Raw genomic sequence first — 17,417 nt, forward strand, 5'->3', positions numbered from 1 at the left:
AGGCTTCGTTACGCCCTGCCCTCGATACCCCCATCGATCGTCACATATCAATGCCACAGATAGATTTGACTATATATTTAAATGCAACAGCTCATACAGTGTTAAAATAGGCAAATATATAAAAGATTGCTTTGTTATTAGAAAAAAGAATAATGATACTCAAAATTAGCCCAACTTGTATAATGTAAAACCTAAGATAGTCATTTTGTTGTAGTGAATAGTTTTATTCCATACTTATGTCTTGTTCTATGTTTACTGTTGTTGCCATACTTTGTACCTGCTACAATAGTCGCGCAATAAAGTTCTTCTTAAGTTCTTCTATGAATATCTTACATGAAAACCGTCACAATTTTTGCCGCCCTATCCTTTTCTGCATAAAAGCTAATGGCCACACTATTGTCTTATGTATTTCATCAGTCGAAGTAAAAATCAAACCTTCTCGGATGTCGTTTAGATTGCCAATAGGAATCGGTTTATCAGTAGTCTGTGCATACACATTTACCAACTATAGTCAGCCATTCAATAGCAATATGGCGAAATGCGATCGTCTGGCCTTGCAACGCCCTCTGGCGAGGCTCAGCCTGTCTGCAGCTCGGACGAAAAGGAAGGGTGGACAGAAGGAAGGACATCTGAGACCCGGCAAAAAGTGAACCATACTTAGATGAAAATAGAATTACTTTTGAAGCAAAGCAAGATGTTGCGTGGCCAACTTGTCCAGGCCTATAGAGCCTTTGGTATGATTTGCACACTCAAAATTCATTGTGACGCTACAAACTGGCAGTTAGAAACCGGACGACACGTGAATGGATTAAGGGATAGGGAACGAAGAGTGAAGCAGTGAAGCATATTCAGGTGAAATATATAACTATTTTTGTTGCAGAGCAAGATGCTTTATTAGACAAAAAAATGGATTATTCTGCTAAGTTTCAAACAATATGCATGCGTATTTTGGTTGGCTTGTATCACATGTTTAACTAAAACAGGTTAAGACACAAAGAATACAATAAACGGAGCTCAAACAGACAACGTTAACACACTGAACTCAAAGCAACAACCATCATCGAGTTGTACACCTCTAATGACTGGCAGGAGGTACAGGATTTTCATGATCATGATTTTCATTATTCAATAAAACTGAATTGAATATAATTATATAACAGTAGAATCGGATTGCACATTATGAAATTCTGGCACCACAAATTTCAGCGCAATCTTGTGTACTACTGAACAAATCTATAACATTCTTGATATTTAAAAAAAAAAAGGCATTCTATACTTCACTTCTTTGCTGCTGAGGTTATCTAAGGTACTAATATGTGCCCCGTTTAATAGAACGGGCTGTCCAAAAATACTCTTTATTGTAAATTTACGTTCAGATTATCTCTTCTTCTATCACAATATCACAAGTAGCTGCATTACAATGTTATTTGACTTTTGAGTAAAACGATGTTATAGATCACTGTCATGTGATTAAAAGTAGAAAGTCCTTCTGTCTAAAGGTAGAAAGTCCCCTCCTTGAACCTAGCAAGATGCTGTAAAAGTGAAAGTAATATCACTGCAAGACAATCTTCTGCACTTTAAATAATTATATAGGAAAGTCTGTTTTGTCTTAAAGATGTCTTGATGATTCTTGAAAAATCTCACTGCAGGACCATCACTCACTTTTTCTTGAAGATCTTCTGATAATTCTTATGAAAATATGTGGAGCAATGCAAGATCATCATCTTAAGAATAAATACGTCTTTAGGAAAGTTCCTTAAGCTTCAGTTTGTGTCCTCCTAGTAAGATGCTGTACATGTAAAAGTGAAAGTAAAATCACTGTAGGACCATCATCTGCACTTTGAACAGTTCCCTGGGAAAGTCTTTCTTCTCAAAGATGTCTTGATGATTCTTGAAAAAAAAATTGAAAAAAAATTGAGTACACTATTGTAAGTTCCCAAAGAGTTGAAAAAAACTACATACTGTACAATTCACTGCAACTTAAAATGGCTGCGTTTTTGATCAAATATGCTTTCACTCTCTCTTGTACCTTTTGGTGGTCATTAAGTGCCACCATTTTACACTGGACTATCATTTAAACTTTTAGAGTCCATCTGAGATTCCTCCTTGTATATAAGATTCTATAAAAGTGAGAGTAAGATCACTGCAAGACCATCATCTGCACTTTAAATAACTCCTTAGGCAGGTCCTTCTGAGCCTCCTCCTTCACTATCCTCATCCCGCTCTCCTCAATGATCTGTTTCAGGTACCGGTGCGACCGCGTCACGCTGCTGTCTGATTGGTCGAAGATCACCCCGTCCGAGCAGCTGTCGTCAGCCACGTTCTCCTTGACGACCACGATGCCGTTCTCCGCAAGCCCCGCCCGACAACGCTGGAAAGGGAAAGAAAGAAAGTGATAATTTTTCACCAGAGCCCGATATGTTAATTTTTTTTGTTTGTTTGTACGTTTACTACTTGTTTTAATCATTTATCTTTGATGCAAGGCCCCACTGTTATAAGCACTGAGCTGTGCAATCCTGCATAGAAATGACCAAAAATAAAATGAAATGGATATTGATCCAGTTAAGGTCACTGAAGAGCCACATGTACTCTTCCAATGATCGTGACAGAGAAGACAGATGTTGTTATTTAAATCCATAGAGCACAATGGGGTCCAACTCCCTTTATTTGGGTCACATGCCCAGGAAGTAGTAATGCGCACACTCCCTGAACTTAGCCGGGGCTGGAATGAACCTACCTGGAAGAAGGCCACCAGGTCCTTGTGTGTGAGGTGGCCCAGGACCCACTGAACCCATATGACGTCGTACCTGCCGGGGTCAGGGGTGAAGTCCTGCAGGCCGCAGCAGATATACCTGCGATGGACATGGAAATGTTTTAAGTTTCAGCCTGCTAACTACTAGTAGATGTTTGGCAACACAAATTTGTATTTGTTATAGGGTTAGGCAGCAGGGAGAAGGTTAATTCAGGACCAAACATTTGATTGCCAACCTGGAATAAGAATATACCTGCATGTGGACAAAAGAAATCTGTTTCACCTCAGTTTCAAACCTTCTAATACACCTTGATCAGTCGGTGTCTGAACCATCAACCTACAGTTTCAACAACCTCACAAGACACTTCTTACCTGTAAACTTCCTTAGCACTGGAGCCGAGGTAAGTCTTGGCTTGGTCCAGGAACCTCTGACACATCTCAGTTGGCACTTAATCTATCAACCCACCTACTGTTTAAAAAACTTTACCGCACACTGCTGACCTGTCTACTTTCTTGGCACTGGAGCTGAGGTAAGTCTTGGCCTGGTCCAGAGACTTCTGGCAGACCCCAGTCGAGATTCAAACCCTCTACCTACAAATCCAAAACCTTGAAGGATGTACATTACTAATTACCTGTCCACTTGGGCTGAGGTAAGTCTTGGCCTGGTCGAGGAACTTCTGACACACCTCCACTGGGATTCAAACCATCAACCTTTACCATTACCTAGTCCCGTCCTCATGCCTGAGTGTCGGGGACTATGGTAGCGTCCAGTACTACTACCGTTCTCAAAAACCTGATAACACACTACTTACCTGTCTACTTTCTTGGCACTTGAGCCAAGGTAAGTCTTGGCCTGGTCGAGGAACTTCTTACAGGTTGGGGTTCAAACCATCAACCTACAAACACTGCTTACCTGTCTACTTTCTTGGCACTTGAGCCAAGGTAAGTCTTGGCCTGGTCGAGGAACTTCTTACAGGTTGGGGTTCAAACCATCAACCTACAAACACTGCTTACCTGTCTACTTTCTTGGCACTTGAGCCAAGGTAAGTCTTGGCCTGGTCGAGGAACTTCTTACAGGTTGGGGTTCAAACCATCAACGTACAAACACTGCTTACCTGTCTACTTTCTTGGCACTTGAGCCAAGGTAAGTCTTGGCCTGGTCTAGGAACTTCTTACAGGTTGGGGTTCAAACCATCAACGTACAAACACTGCTTACCTGTCTACTTTCTTGGCACTTGAGCCAAGGTAAGTCTTGGCCTGGTCGAGGAACTTCTTACAGGTTGGGGTTCAAACCATCAACCTACAAACACTGCTTACCTGTCCACTTTCTTGGCGCTTGAGCCGAGGTAAGTCTTGGCCTGGTCTAGGAACTTCTTACAGGTTGGGGTTCAAACCATCAACGTACAAACACTGCTTACCTGTCTACTTTCTTGGCACTTGAGCCAAGGTAAGTCTTGGCCTGGTCGAGGAACTTCTTACAGGTTGGGGTTCAAACCATCAACGTACAAACACTGCTTACCTGTCTACTTTCTTGGCACTTGAGCCAAGGTAAGTCTTGGCCTGGTCTAGGAACTTCTTACAGGTTGGGGTTCAAACCATCAACGTACAAACACTGCTTACCTGTCTACTTTCTTGGCACTTGAGCCAAGGTAAGTCTTGGCCTGGTCGAGGAACTTCTTACAGGTTGGGGTTCAAACCATCAACCTACAAACACTGCTTACCTGTCCACTTTCTTGGCGCTTGAGCCGAGGTAAGTCTTGGCCTGGTCGAGGAACTTCTTACAGGTTGGGGTTCAAACCATCAACCTACAAACACTGCTTACCTGTCCACTTTCTTGGCGCTTGAGCCGAGGTAAGTCTTGGCCTGGTCGAGGAACTTCTTACAGGTTGGGGTTCAAACCATCAACCTACAAACACTGCTTACCTGTCTACTTTCTTGGCGCTTGAGCCGAGGTAAGTCTTGGCCTGGTCGAGGAACTTCTTACAGGTTGGGGTTCAAACCATCAACCTACAAACACTGCTTACCTGTCTACTTTCTTGGCGCTTGAGCCGAGGTACGTCTTGGCCTGGTCAAGGAACTTCTTACAGGTTGGGGTTCAAACCATCAACCTACAAACACTGCTTACCTGTCTACTTTCTTGGCGCTGGAGCCGAGGTCAGTCTTGGCCTGGTCGAGGAACTTCTGGCAGACCTCCACCAGGTCCACCCTGCTGAAGAGAGGGCAGAGTAGGCCGTGGGACACGCGCCCGATCCCCGCACCGCAGTCCACCGCGCGGCGCGTTTTCGTCTTTGCGTTAGGACCCTAAAAATCAAAGAAAAAGGCCTTAAGTTAGATGCAACAGTGTTCAAAGCTACTGCACTGATGGATGGATGGGATGATCAACATCTGCACAAGTCTAGATAAATATATCATCTCAATGTTTGAAAAAACACAATGACCCTTGATTTTTCTCTTTACTCTTCTCTTTTCTCTTTCTTATAAGAGTCTTAAAATCTGAAATTCAAGAAGACTTAACAAAATACAAATTCCTCTATTTCTGTTCATGATTATTTTGTTTTCTATGCCCATTCCCGCCCCACAGTCCACCACACGGCAGGTTTTCGTCTTCGCATTCGGGCCCTGGAGTTCAAAATCAAGGGAAATTGCTGAGATGCAACACTGCAGCAACAGTGAAGCTACAAATTCCTCTATTTCTGTTCATGATTATTCTGTTTTCTATGCCGATTCCTGCCCCACAGTCCACCGCACGGCAGGTTTTTGTCTTCGCATTCGGGCCCTGAAGTTCAAAATCAAGGGAAATGGCTGAGTTGCAACACTGCAGCAACAGTGAAGCTACAGATTTCTGTTCATGATTATGTTGTTTTCTATACCGATTCCCGCCCCACAGTCCACCGCGCGGCGGGTTTTCGTCTTCGCATTCGGGCCCTGGAGTTCGAAATCAAGGGAAATTGCTGAGATGCAACAGTGAAGCTACAAATTCCTCTATATCAGTGTTCATGATTATTTTGCTTTCTATGCCGATTCCCGCCCCACAGTCCACTGCCGACAGGTTTTTGTCTTTGCATTTGGGCCCTGGAGTTCAAAATCAAAGGAAATTACACCATGCAACAATTACATCATGTCAGAAGTTCCTAATCTCCTAATAATTGGCTTTGTTCCATTGAGTTCATATGGGAGGAGGGTCAGATGAAAAAAACAAGCAGGGATTTTTCTAGAAAAATTAAACAAGAGGGAGTACACACAGGCAAGGGAGCGAATTCTATGTATTTATGGAAGAATCGATCGCTGAGGGAAGTCTGTATGCTGGATATTAAGCTAAAATCTGAATTCCACAAGGGGGTGTTGGGCTGAAACAAGAGGGCGCAGTGCCCCTCTTTCCTGATTTAGATGAACCCCTGCTTCACAAGAATACAGATTACATGATTTAAGCCCTAATAAATCTATAATCCTATAGTACAATCCTTATGTATACATTGTCTAAAACGATACATAACAAAAGGAAAGTTTGAGCCTGGTCATTGTCTGTTCATTCTTATCAGTGTTTTCTACTGTTCTGTAAATTCTGGGCCCCCTTGGAAATCCGGTCTATTTTTAAAGGTTACATGTTTTAAAGATTAGATAGATAAATAAATTGCAATAGTTTCTTAGAAAGCTCCTTACTGAGATGAATTCTTGAAGGAACTTCTTGGAGCCCTTAATGTCGACCTTGTCCACCTTGGAGTACCCCCCTAGCATTCCGTCGACCGTCGCGGGAATCTCTTTCCAGTAGCTCTCCGCATCTCCATAGAACTGGGTGTCCGGATAGTTATCCATGGAGGACATCTAAAGTCCACAGGGGGGTTAGAGTTGGGGGGGTCTAGATCTGCAGATGGAATGAAGGAATGAATGAATGGATGGATGGAAGATTACTATGAGAGAAGAAATGTCAAGACTAAACATGATGGCAAAAACTGTAGAACTAGAACTGCATGTCCGGGTGGTGATCCATGGAGGACATCTAAAGCACAGGGGAGAGTTACAGCAGGAGGGGTCTAGATCTGGAAATGTAACGAATGAAGGAATGAATGGACAATGGATGAGCGATTGATCTCTTTTCAGTAGATCTCCGCGTCTCTGTAGAACTGAGTGTCTGGATAGTTATCCATGGAGGACATCTAAAGCCCAGGGGAGAGTTACAGCAGGAGGGGTCTAGATCTGGAGATGGAATGAATGAATGAATGAATGAAGGAAGGAATGAATGAATGAATGAATGAAGGAATGAATGAATGGAGGCTTACAGCAAAAATCTCTCTAACTAACTAAGACGGAAGAAGAATGTCAACTATGCATATGCATGATCATGATGTACAAGACAAAAACTGTAGAAAGTCTATAATATACTAGAACACATGGACGTCCTATACTGACAGCCACCTGGCTGAATAAGCCCATTCCCGGATCCGATTACGCATGTGCAGTGTCAAAGGTGAAGGCCCTGGTTTGTAAACAGTGCTCGTCTCGACATTGTTTAGATTTGCATAACAACGCCCCGACGGGTTTTGTTCATGTCTCGGGGGCCTTCACCTTTGACACTGCACATGCATGGTCGCAACCGCGAATGGGCTTATAGGCTAGTTCGGAGTTGCTACTACGCATGTGCAGTGTCAAAGGGGAAGGCCCCCGCGACGGAAACAAGACCCGTCTGGGCGTTGTTATGCAAATTGAGATAATGTCGAGGCGGGCACTGTTTACAAGCCGGGGGCCTTCACCTTTGACACTGCACATGCGTAGTAGCAACCCCAAACTAGCTTATTGTATGACATGCAACTTGTTGCCTATGAACTTACAGTTACACTTCATGTTAGCATAGACCAGCATGATTATAAATAACATACCAGCATTACACATTAAACAACTCTAGTCCAAAACTTGCACCCCCCAGGTTTTATTAAAAAGGAGCACTAGTATAAAGTGTTCCCTTCCTGACAATACCTGTAGTTTGGGGAGCCCCGGAGGGACTGGCCACTGAAATAGCTCCCTAAGGCTCAGGCAGCACGAGCCAAATTTGGAGAACATAGTTATTTATAACAACATGCAGTTCAGGACTAAAAATGATTTGTAGACACAAACACAGGGTACCTTTTATGAATTTCCTGCTTAAGAAATATCTGCATAATATCTAGACCTTACGATATGGAAACTACAAAGTTCCTGAATTCCTGCAATCATGATTAGACTGGCTGTACTAGTCTAACTGCAGCAGCACGTAACGTGATAGAACAGCTGTTCAGGCACATGGCACCGCCGCCCCCCTCCCCCTCCGACAATCTCCAATCTCAGCTCGAGCCAAACCTTCTTTTTCTCATCAAACGTGCGAAAACTACGAGAATGAACAAGCTGAACATATTCGTTAAGGGAAATGTTCACCAACAGAAAGCTAAAACGACATTTCTAAGCTCAAAACTCACCGTGAACGTTTGTAATCGTTCCCGACTCTCCGTACTGTCAGTAGTAGTGTCGTTCCCAGGTTGTGATTGACCAGAGTGCCCTGAGTTCGAGATGGAGGTGAAAGTTCGTTAGGTCAGAGGTCACTAAAATGGCGGGTAAACAGTGAAAGTGAAACTTCTTCTTGTTGGTTCCGTTGCGATTTCTACGTACCAAAGGCGGCTTGAAAGGTACGGATATTATGTTGTTATTATTACATAATAGGGAAATGTATATCTGAGACTGCGTGTTGTTTTTTGTATCCATAATCGCTGTTTTTTGTTTAGTCAGGTAACGGTAACGTGAGTACCTTGCTATGCGTTAGAAATGTTGTTGTTTACTCCCACTATGTATAAAATTGTAACGTTATGTCCAAGGCACCACTATATGTTAATGCAGTGCAAGTTACTGAGCCTTTCTACCCTGAATAAAGGGAACAGAAATGATAAGTCATTCATATTGTACATTTTGTAAATATGTGTATTTGCCAACACAAGCAAGAAGTTGCCTTCTACACCGAGACGTCCTAAAGGTATCCTAAAGGTATTTTTGATGTCATTTGATGTCCTTCCTGACACACTCCACCAAGGATTAACCTGGTCTACCACGACCTCTGTGGCCTGTATTTAAAGTTGGTATGATGTTGATGCAACCACTACCCTGGACAGCCAGAGATACCTGCAGGGCCGCCGGAAAGCGACACCATCTGGCCGACAGTTAAATAGCCAAGGGAGTTGCATTGCCCTGCTTTGGGCTATTCAACTCCTTTTGGGGGGCAAGTCCCTGCAGGTATCTCTGGCTGTCCAGGGTAATATTGCAGCCGCTGGCTCCTTCAACATATTGCTGATATCCCCACAGGAAACCGAGATGTCCCACAAGAGGCCACACCCATCTCATGTGGAAGGAGAGGGTTGGGCTCTATCTTTCAATACCATGCCCTAGACACAGTAGATAACAACCCACCAACTTTCATGGCCTCGAAAAGGCTATTAAACTTTTTGCTGCTGCTGCTGCTGCTGCTGATGATGATGATTGCCAATATTTCCACAGGAAACTGAGATGTCTCACAAGAGGCCACACCCGTCTCCACGACAACCGTATCCCAAGCAACACGGTGGCCAGCCCCGCCCGCAGAGACAGCACTTCACCCAAGACGTCTGGGACGAGACAGAGAGCCTCTTCAGCAAGAAGTTCTCCTTCGTGAAGCCCGCGGACGACCCGTGGCGTCTTCCGCCTGCCGAGGTTTTCTTCACCAATCAGAATGAGCCGTTTCCCGAACTCTCGGAGATGAAAGAGGAACTCAACAGGGTCAAAGGTCAGTGTTTCCTTATCTGGTTTTGTTTTGTATGGAATAAGCTCATTCACCATGTACGCATGCACAAGGTCAAAGGTGAAGGCCCCTGGCTAACAACAGTTCTCATCTTGACCATATTGTCTTGGTTTGCATCATCTTGGGGCACATCCCCCGTGAATGAGCAACACACTGACAGTCATCTTCGTTTTGCGAAGGACTACCAAGAAGCATCACAGTGTCCAAACGTGTTTCGTTTATGTCTCAAGGGCCTTGACCTTTGACATTTTACTCTTACTTCGATATACCCTTTTGCTGTTTGTTGTTTGTTGTTAAGCGTTTATGCTAAAATTTGTTTCTTGTTCTTCAGGTCTCCTGAGTGATAAAGAAATCAGGAGCTGGCACGAACACACAAACCAGACAAACCGCGCCGGGAAAGTCATCTCTCATCTGAAACAGACAATCCACCCACAACTCTGCACCCAGGTTAGTTATGTGTTCATACAAACTAATTGTTTTTTCATGTAGCGTCTTCCCAGTTGTTTTGCTTCGGGCCATACTTTGACGTGTTCCATGAATAACCTTGTCGGGTTGAATGATAAGGTTCTTAAGAATCAAAATATCAACTGTCTTGTAACAAAGTCTAATAGATCTTTACCTGCTTTATATTTATGTATTAGCCATCTGCCTTAGAGCTCAAACAATTTGACTCTTCCCAAACATTTACTGCATGCATTTCTAACCTTAAGACCAGATTGTGAAAGACACAGGACTTAACTCAAAGGTACCAGAGTCTCTACGGACCGCACAACATGGAGGAACCTATAACAGAGGGGAGCAAGGGCTTATAGCTAGACACCTATTTGGATTTATTGGAATTGCAACAGTGCAATACACGTGGGACACAGGCAGCTATTGCTGATGTCGTGACCCACACACATAATGTACCCGATTTTTACACTAGGGCGTAGTGGGGCAAATCGTGTTAAGTACCTTTTTTCCCAAAGGCACAAGATCGGTGGCAGCAGGGGATTTGAACCCGGAACCCCTTGGTTCTGAGTCGGAAATCCTGCCGTTACGCCACACGACCCCACTAGACACCTATATCTAGGTATGTCTGATGCTTGCAAGACAGGGACCACGTACATGTACCATAAACCAGATAGCATGTTTGAACTAGGTTATATGTTCATTCTCTGTACACAGGCCTGGTGCAAGTTCCACGAGATCGTGTCCACCTTTCCTCTGGTGTCGGAGGCGGCGGTGGAAAGCGGCATGTTCAACAGCGTGCACGTTTGCGAGGCGCCCGGAGCGTTCATCACGAGCCTGAACCACTTCCTGGCCAACTGGAGGGTCGACTGCGACTGGAACTGGGTCGGGAACTCGCTGAACCCTTACTACGAGGGCAACGACCTGGAGCACACTATTGATGATGACAGGTCAGGGTGTGTGTGTGAGTGAGTGTGTGTGTGTGTGTGCGAGTGTATGTGTGTGTGTGTGTGTTTCTGTGTACACAATTGTGTGTGTGTGACAGGTCAGGATGCCACAAGCTTTAATTTGCAACCTAGCTTCAGGTAAGCAGTTTGAAAGCACAGGTACATTGTAGCTCAGGAAAGAACTCAATAGGAACAGCTCAATAGTTAGAAGTGCCAAAGTTTGTGTTGTTGATATGAATTAACAAAGTCTGTAACTCGCTTTTTCTGTTTCATGTGTATCCAGAAAGCCCACTGCCAGCTAGCAGCTCAAAGATAGTTTTTAATTATCAGTATTTGCTGTCAGTATTCCTGTTGGGAAGAATAGAGATGTATTAGTTACGAACTGAAAATGTTACAAGCCAAATGACGTTTGGACTTTCATGGGTAACGTTACATTACTCGTGAAATAACTGGAGAAGTGGATTTATTTCAACTCAGGTTCATCTTCGGGACCCTGTCCAACTGGCACTTTGGAGCTGACAACACGGGGGACATCATGAGCGCAGAGAACCTGCAGCATCTCAAGACGTTTGTGGCAGACATCCAGCCTGTGCATCTGGTAAGCCTCCTTGTACTAGGCTATTAACATCTATCAAAACATAATTCCACCAGCCTTCTATCCAATTTAACGTCTTTTGTTCCCCATCATCTGGGGGTTAGACGTGCTTGCACATGGATAGAGGAGCCCCAGAACTCTTCATCAAGTGCAAGTCCTTTTTTGTAGCAAGAGTTTATACGGCTGGATGCCCTTCCTAACGCCAACCCAAACCCTACTGCTGGGCTTAGGACATGGGAAATGTGTGTTAAGTGCCTTTCCCAAGGGCACAACGTCTGGGTGCATGTCCGGACATGTCTGGGTACTCCACTGGGTATTGAACCTGGGTCTTATTGGTTCATAGCCGGATGCTCTGCCACTGTGCTACACAGACGCCACACTGAGGGTACATAATTCCGCCACCCTGAAAAGATACGTCCAAACAGATTCCAACCCAACGTCCCCCAGTATAATCATCATTTGTAGACTGGTACCTGCAGAAATGTTCGCGGTGGTTTTATGTTAGCGTTTTTTCATGCGGTGAACCCTTTACCGCAAATTTAAGCCACCATGAAAAGCTGTTCCATTGTGTGACTGTAGCACTACTATTGTTTCAAACGCAAACTAAAAACCTTCACGAGAACTCCATTTTGATTTTCTACCCACCACGAAATTAAATCCCCGCGAACATTTCTGCATTTTTACTCTATTAGCTGTGATAGACGTCTGCAATAGGGATTTGAACTTTTTTGAAGGCTCTTGACATTGACACTGAGAAGACAAGTGACTGACCCAGCTGCAGGTTCACACAGTCCAAGCAGATTAAATCAGGAGAAGCCAGACTGATGCACAGCACAGAACTAAGAACAGAACTAAGTCAGCTTACAGATATCAAGCAGTATTTTACCATTGTCAATGTTGACCGAAGGAGGCCATATATGCACTGTGTTTCCATTCAAAGGAAAAGATACATAACTTTTCTGTTAGAATTTATTATTTGCTCTTTATTGCCAACTTACGTTTATGTTTACTGTTGCCTAGGTTACAGCAGACGGCAGTATTGACTGCCAGAAGAACCCGGGTGAACAGGAGCGTCTAGTCTCCCAGCTGCACTACTGTGAGGTGGTCAGTGCCCTTCACCTGCTGGGGGAGGGGGGCGCCCTCGTGGTGAAGAAGTTTACCATGCTGGAGCCCTCCTCAGCCTGCCTCATGTACCTGCTCAACTGTGTGTTTGCAGAGGTAAGATTCGCTGATAAGGCCAATGTGTTCAAAAATTCATATTTTCCTAGAACGGTTGTAGAGTGGAAATCGTTGCCACCAAGTACCGTAGAAGCATCCTCATGAGACAGCTTTAAACAATGCATTATACTGCAGACAGATATGCGAAGGTTAGAAGTGACATGTCGTTTGGTGTTATGTAACCAGCTGCTGCCGTGCCTTGTACCTGCAAAGCAGAATTGCTTTGAGGAAGGTGACAGATGTTCACAGAATAAATCACTTGGTTGTGTACAAAGATTCAGATTACAATCACTAAACAGTCTGTTCCATGTTGCTACAGGTTAATGCGTTCAAACCAGCGACCAGTAAGTCTGGGAACTCGGAGGTGTACGTTGTGTGTGTGGGGTACTCGGGACAGGAGGCACTGGCTGGGCACATGGACAAACTCATGAGCAACTTCAGTAAGTAGGAAGATTCATATGTAATCCCAGCTAGTTACATTGAAGATGGGTAAACTTGAAAATATCATGAAAAACGTTTAATTAGTTGATGGGCAGACTATCTAAAAATTAATGGAAAAACTCCAGACATTTTGTGAAAATTTCTAAAGTCAATGTACTTCCTAATAGATGATAACCAAAGATGATATTCAATAATAATACAATTGAAATACAACGTTTGTTCACATGGTGCTTTTGAAGTTTTGTACCTAACTTTGAATTCTTATTTGCCTTTGGACAGATTTAGAAACAAGGACAATGTGGCACTATACTCATGAAAGTTATGAAATCTAAATTGAATGATGATGTGAAATACATGTCTTTAGTAATTATAAGCTTAGAGTAACTTTCTAACCCTTGACCTTCCCAGAACCAGCCAGCCACGAGAACGACCTTTTCCCCTGCAACGCCCTCCCTGCAACCTTCACCTCCCAGCTGGTCTCCTGTTGCAGGCAGTTCACGGAACTGCAGTGTGAGACCATCCGGGAGAACCTGCGTCTGTTCGAGGCGATGAGCGAAGAAGAGGCAGAACACATCCGCCAGGCGCGGGAATGCTGCGCTCAGGAGTACGTGCACCGCTACCAGCTCCGACCAATCAGAAAGGACTACAGGATATACACTGAGGTATGGGTACATGATACAAAAATGTATCATACAAAAAACAATCTTTTGCCTTTAGTTAGTTTTTTCGTCTACAATGATCATCACGAAAGGAAGCATGACAGGATATACACTGAGATATCGTAGAATGGAGCTCGTTGTCATCAAATATTGTAGGAGCATCCTTGCAGTAGATAGCTTTAACGAATGCCTTGCAGTCAGATTTGCAAAGACTAGGTGTGACAGGCTTTTCAGTGTAGTATAACCAGCTGCTGCCGCATGAGCACAGACATGATATATAAGCACAAAGATCATACGCCTGCGAAGGAGTCTACCAAAAAGCTATATTTAACGAGCAGGGAGAAGACCAGAGACATGATTTTCTTTTCACCTTACAGGCGTAATGTCCAGTGTAGTATAACCAGCTGCTGCCGCATGAGCACAGACATGATATGTATAAGCACAAAGATCATACGCCTGCGAAGGAGGCTACCAAAACGCAATATTTTACGAGCAAGGAGAAGACCAGAGACATTATTTTTGACCTTTCACCTTACAGGCGCCTGGGAGGTCCAACTTCACCTCTGACCTGAGGAAAAAGTTGCAGGGGAGCTTCAACGAGCGGCAACAGCAGGCACTGTTGCCATGGGCACAGAAGATTCTACAGGAGGGGGGAGGGGGGCAGGGGAGCTTGGCTCCAGAGAGAACAGCAATAGCCACAATAGAGGTAAGTTTAACTTTATAAGGAGTACTGACTGAGGTGTGGGTAGTTTTTACAAGTGACAATACCGAGCACAGTTGCCATGGGCACAGAAGATACTACAGGAGGGGGGAGGGGGCCATGGATTATTACAGCACAGCTTCATCTTCTTCAGAGGTAGACATATTCCCTATCGTTGATACTGAAGATTACAATTGGTCAAGATTTAGATATTAACATTTTCTGATTGATTAATTATATATATTTATACATGGGCTCAAATAAAGTTCTAAATGGGAACTATACGCGACTACAGCCTCTTTTCTGAAGATGTGGTGTGAGTGTGTACGGTTGGCTTGAGGTTGCCCACTACTACTGCCTATATTTATACATAGTTACATCTATTTTGCATATGTTTTCTTTGAAGACAAAAGACTGTCTGACTGCTTAAATATCAGAGTTGGGCCCGGATTCAGATTTTTTTAGGATACAATCAATTATTGAAAAAAGGCATAATTTATGATTTTTTGAATTACTTTCATCTCTCCCCAGGAGACAGAGCCCAGTCCAGAGGCAGTAGAAGACGTTGTGTACCCGGTGGTGGGGAGGGCGGTGGGGAGGGTGCGGAACTCTCGTTTCTGTGATGTCCATGTTCTGGGCCAGTGGAACGAGGCTCTGGACAAAGCACAGGTGAGGATCACATTTTTTGTGTGAATGAATGACTCATTTTTGTATAAATACTATAATAGATAGATTCAAGATATTTCAAAACTCAAACAATTATTCAAATACATTTTATACATTTTACAGTAATCTGAATGACCAGAATTGTGGATTTATCAGGGCTTCAATCATGAATTATACAATGCATAATCTGTGTTTTTTTAAAAAGTAGATTATTATTTAAATATATAATATTTTTTTGTGACCCTTACCTCCTCTCTCATGACCTCAATGAGCTTTTAATTGCTTCTCATGAATTAATAAAGTTTCAAACAAACATATGTAATGACTGTGCATGTACACAAAGAATTATAGAATGCTGAATAGATGCTCTTCCAAAGATGTTGAATGGTTTTATTTCATGCTCATAGCCCAATAGATCCTGTTGGATTCTTTCTTTATCAATCTGAGAAAAGTCATCTTCACATGCCATTCTTTAATTTGTTGGTTTCAGATTCTTCTCCAAGAGAATAGAGCCTTCTTGAGAAAGTTGCAAGAAGACATGGGGTCCAGTGAAGATGAAGCATTCCTGGTCTTGAAGGGACAACAGCTGTCTCAGGTGAGTTAAGACATTTTACTTGTGCCAAGAAGTTTTTAAACTCCTTAGCAGCATTTGTTGGGTTTTAAGGTACAGTGTAGATAACTCACAAAGTTATTAAATCAGATTGATGTATTCTTTTCTCTTGTTTTATCTCTCCTTTTTTGTCTCTCCTGTAGCTATTCAGTGACTGTTACAATCCTATTGAATTTCTTTATATACTTGGTCTGAGACTTAATATTCTCTTTTTCAGTCCCTGCTTCCCAAAGTCCTGTGCCTTACCAACACCCGTGTCTTAAAGATGCTCAAGCCGTATCTTAGTGCAGGGCTGGAGCCAAAGGTGGGTGGGTTGTCTTAAGACCCAGATAGCTAATTATATTTTTCATAAACTAATGAAAAAACATTGCTCAAGATGAATGAAAATTTTGTGATGGTTGTTTTGGATGTAATATTGTTATACACTATAATCCACCAATTTGAAACCAAACCAAACCTTCTCAAAGTTTCTGAAAGCAGGGATTCTTGTGTACAGAATAATATGCTCGTCGAAAGATTCAGTGAAATAAGAAAACTGTTTTTGGTAGTGTGTGTTGTCCTACCTGCTTCTTACTCTTACATTTAAGGAAGAAAGAGAGCAGAAAAAAAATTATGTAAAACAATGATGCAAAAGTCATGTATGATTGATATCGCTAATGAATTTGACTTTTTGTGCTAATCATGTTACATAAAATTATACATCTTAACTTTCTTGCTTGTTTCCCCTGTACTGTCAGATGTTCAGTGTGGACTGTGACCCTGTGGAGACCTTCCTAGCCCTGAAGGAGGTGAACCCTGACGGAGACGTCTTACCTGCCTCACCTGGGGACAGGACAGGTGTGCTGCAGGACTCCAGGTAAGGGTCACCTGTGTGTTATGCCTTACCTGCCTTACCTGCCTCACATGAGGACAGGACAGGTGTGCTACAGGACTCCAGGTGAGAGCACAGGTGTTTGCAATGTCGTTAGGACTAGATGTGTTGCTGTGGTTCACTGTTCATTCAGTCTATAGAGAGGAATTTCCCTCGGTACTTTGCACTGTGTTATGTATATTATGCTGGTCCTTTTTCTGGACACCTGTTAGAGTTGATTTCTAAACTATTAGTTGGATGCACTCACTAGATATCTCTTTTTTTGTGTAAACTTTGAACAGATTGCCCAACTTGTTACAGATGACAGTAGGATTATGATGTTTACAGATTGAAGAAGGTTGTTTGGAGTCAAAAGCATTTGTGTTTGTGTTTGGAAATGCTCGGAAATGTTTTTGATTTTAAGTCATCGTTGTGTGCATCAGACAGCGGATGCTGTCTGAAACGTCTGACTGTTTCAAAATTTTTGTTGTCTTACTACCTGGATGTCTAACCTTCATCAACGCATCGTTGTGTTATCCTTGCTCAGGTTACCCAAGTTGTTGCAGATGACAGGGGTGGACATGATTGTTGCTGACCTGAGAACAGATACAGGAGAGTTCGGGCAGGAGGAGAATCACTCCAAGGAGGAGTTCATCCTGCTCTGTCTACTCGCTCTAAAGGTAAAAATGCTGAAACCTGATACCATAGATCTGATGTAATGTGATACTGTAATGAT

General features: G+C 43.2%; 2 protein-coding genes across 2 annotated transcripts; one reads left to right on the plus strand and one right to left on the minus strand.

Annotated features, from left to right (window-relative positions):
• Window positions 1-847: 847 nt before the first annotated feature.
• On the minus strand, window positions 848-8,290 carry LOC136441697 (N-terminal Xaa-Pro-Lys N-methyltransferase 1-like). Its single transcript, XM_066438137.1, has 5 exons — window positions 8,200-8,290; window positions 6,413-6,614; window positions 4,878-5,053; window positions 2,738-2,852; window positions 848-2,371 (listed from the first exon to the last, which is right to left on the minus strand). Exons 2-5 carry the CDS (start codon window positions 6,572-6,574, stop codon window positions 2,141-2,143), a joined length of 684 nt encoding a protein of 227 aa, XP_066294234.1. The 5' UTR covers window positions 6,575-6,614; window positions 8,200-8,290; the 3' UTR covers window positions 848-2,140.
• A 31-nt stretch (window positions 8,291-8,321) lies between these two features.
• On the plus strand, window positions 8,322-17,415 carry LOC136441696 (cap-specific mRNA (nucleoside-2'-O-)-methyltransferase 2-like). Its single transcript, XM_066438136.1, has 14 exons — window positions 8,322-8,406; window positions 9,266-9,530; window positions 9,877-9,992; window positions 10,713-10,945; window positions 11,420-11,540; window positions 12,558-12,755; window positions 13,075-13,195; window positions 13,605-13,858; window positions 14,394-14,561; window positions 15,087-15,224; window positions 15,712-15,816; window positions 16,049-16,135; window positions 16,569-16,687; window positions 17,229-17,415. The coding sequence occupies exons 2-14, from the start codon at window positions 9,275-9,277 to the stop codon at window positions 17,398-17,400; spliced, it is 2,088 nt and encodes a 695-aa protein (XP_066294233.1). The 5' UTR covers window positions 8,322-8,406; window positions 9,266-9,274; the 3' UTR covers window positions 17,401-17,415.
• Window positions 17,416-17,417: the final 2 nt, after the last annotated feature.

Source organism: Branchiostoma lanceolatum, chromosome 9 (assembly GCF_035083965.1).
Source record: "Branchiostoma lanceolatum isolate klBraLanc5 chromosome 9, klBraLanc5.hap2, whole genome shotgun sequence".
In the NCBI taxonomy this organism is placed as follows: domain Eukaryota; kingdom Metazoa; phylum Chordata; class Leptocardii; order Amphioxiformes; family Branchiostomatidae; genus Branchiostoma; species Branchiostoma lanceolatum.

What these genes read in the sequence shown, in the direction of transcription:
- LOC136441697 (XM_066438137.1), bottom strand. Translation starts at nt 6,574, where the DNA reads ATGTCCTCCATGGATAACTATCCGGACACCCAGTTCTATGGAGATGCG. An exon ending in TCCTTCAAGAATTCATCTCA is followed by an intron (nt 5,054 to 6,412) that starts GTAAGGAGCTTT and finishes TTTGATTTTTAG; the next exon opens with GGTCCTAACGCAAAGACGAA. An exon ending in AGCGCCAAGAAAGTAGACAG is followed by an intron (nt 2,853 to 4,877) that starts GTAAGCAGTGTT and finishes TGTCCATCGCAG; the next exon opens with GTATATCTGCTGCGGCCTGC.
- LOC136441696 (XM_066438136.1), top strand. Translation starts at nt 9,275, where the DNA reads ATGTCTCACAAGAGGCCACACCCGTCTCCACGACAACCGTATCCCAAG. An exon ending in GGAACTCAACAGGGTCAAAG is followed by an intron (nt 9,531 to 9,876) that starts GTCAGTGTTTCC and finishes CTTGTTCTTCAG; the next exon opens with GTCTCCTGAGTGATAAAGAA. An exon ending in TCAACTGTGTGTTTGCAGAG is followed by an intron (nt 12,756 to 13,074) that starts GTAAGATTCGCT and finishes ATGTTGCTACAG; the next exon opens with GTTAATGCGTTCAAACCAGC.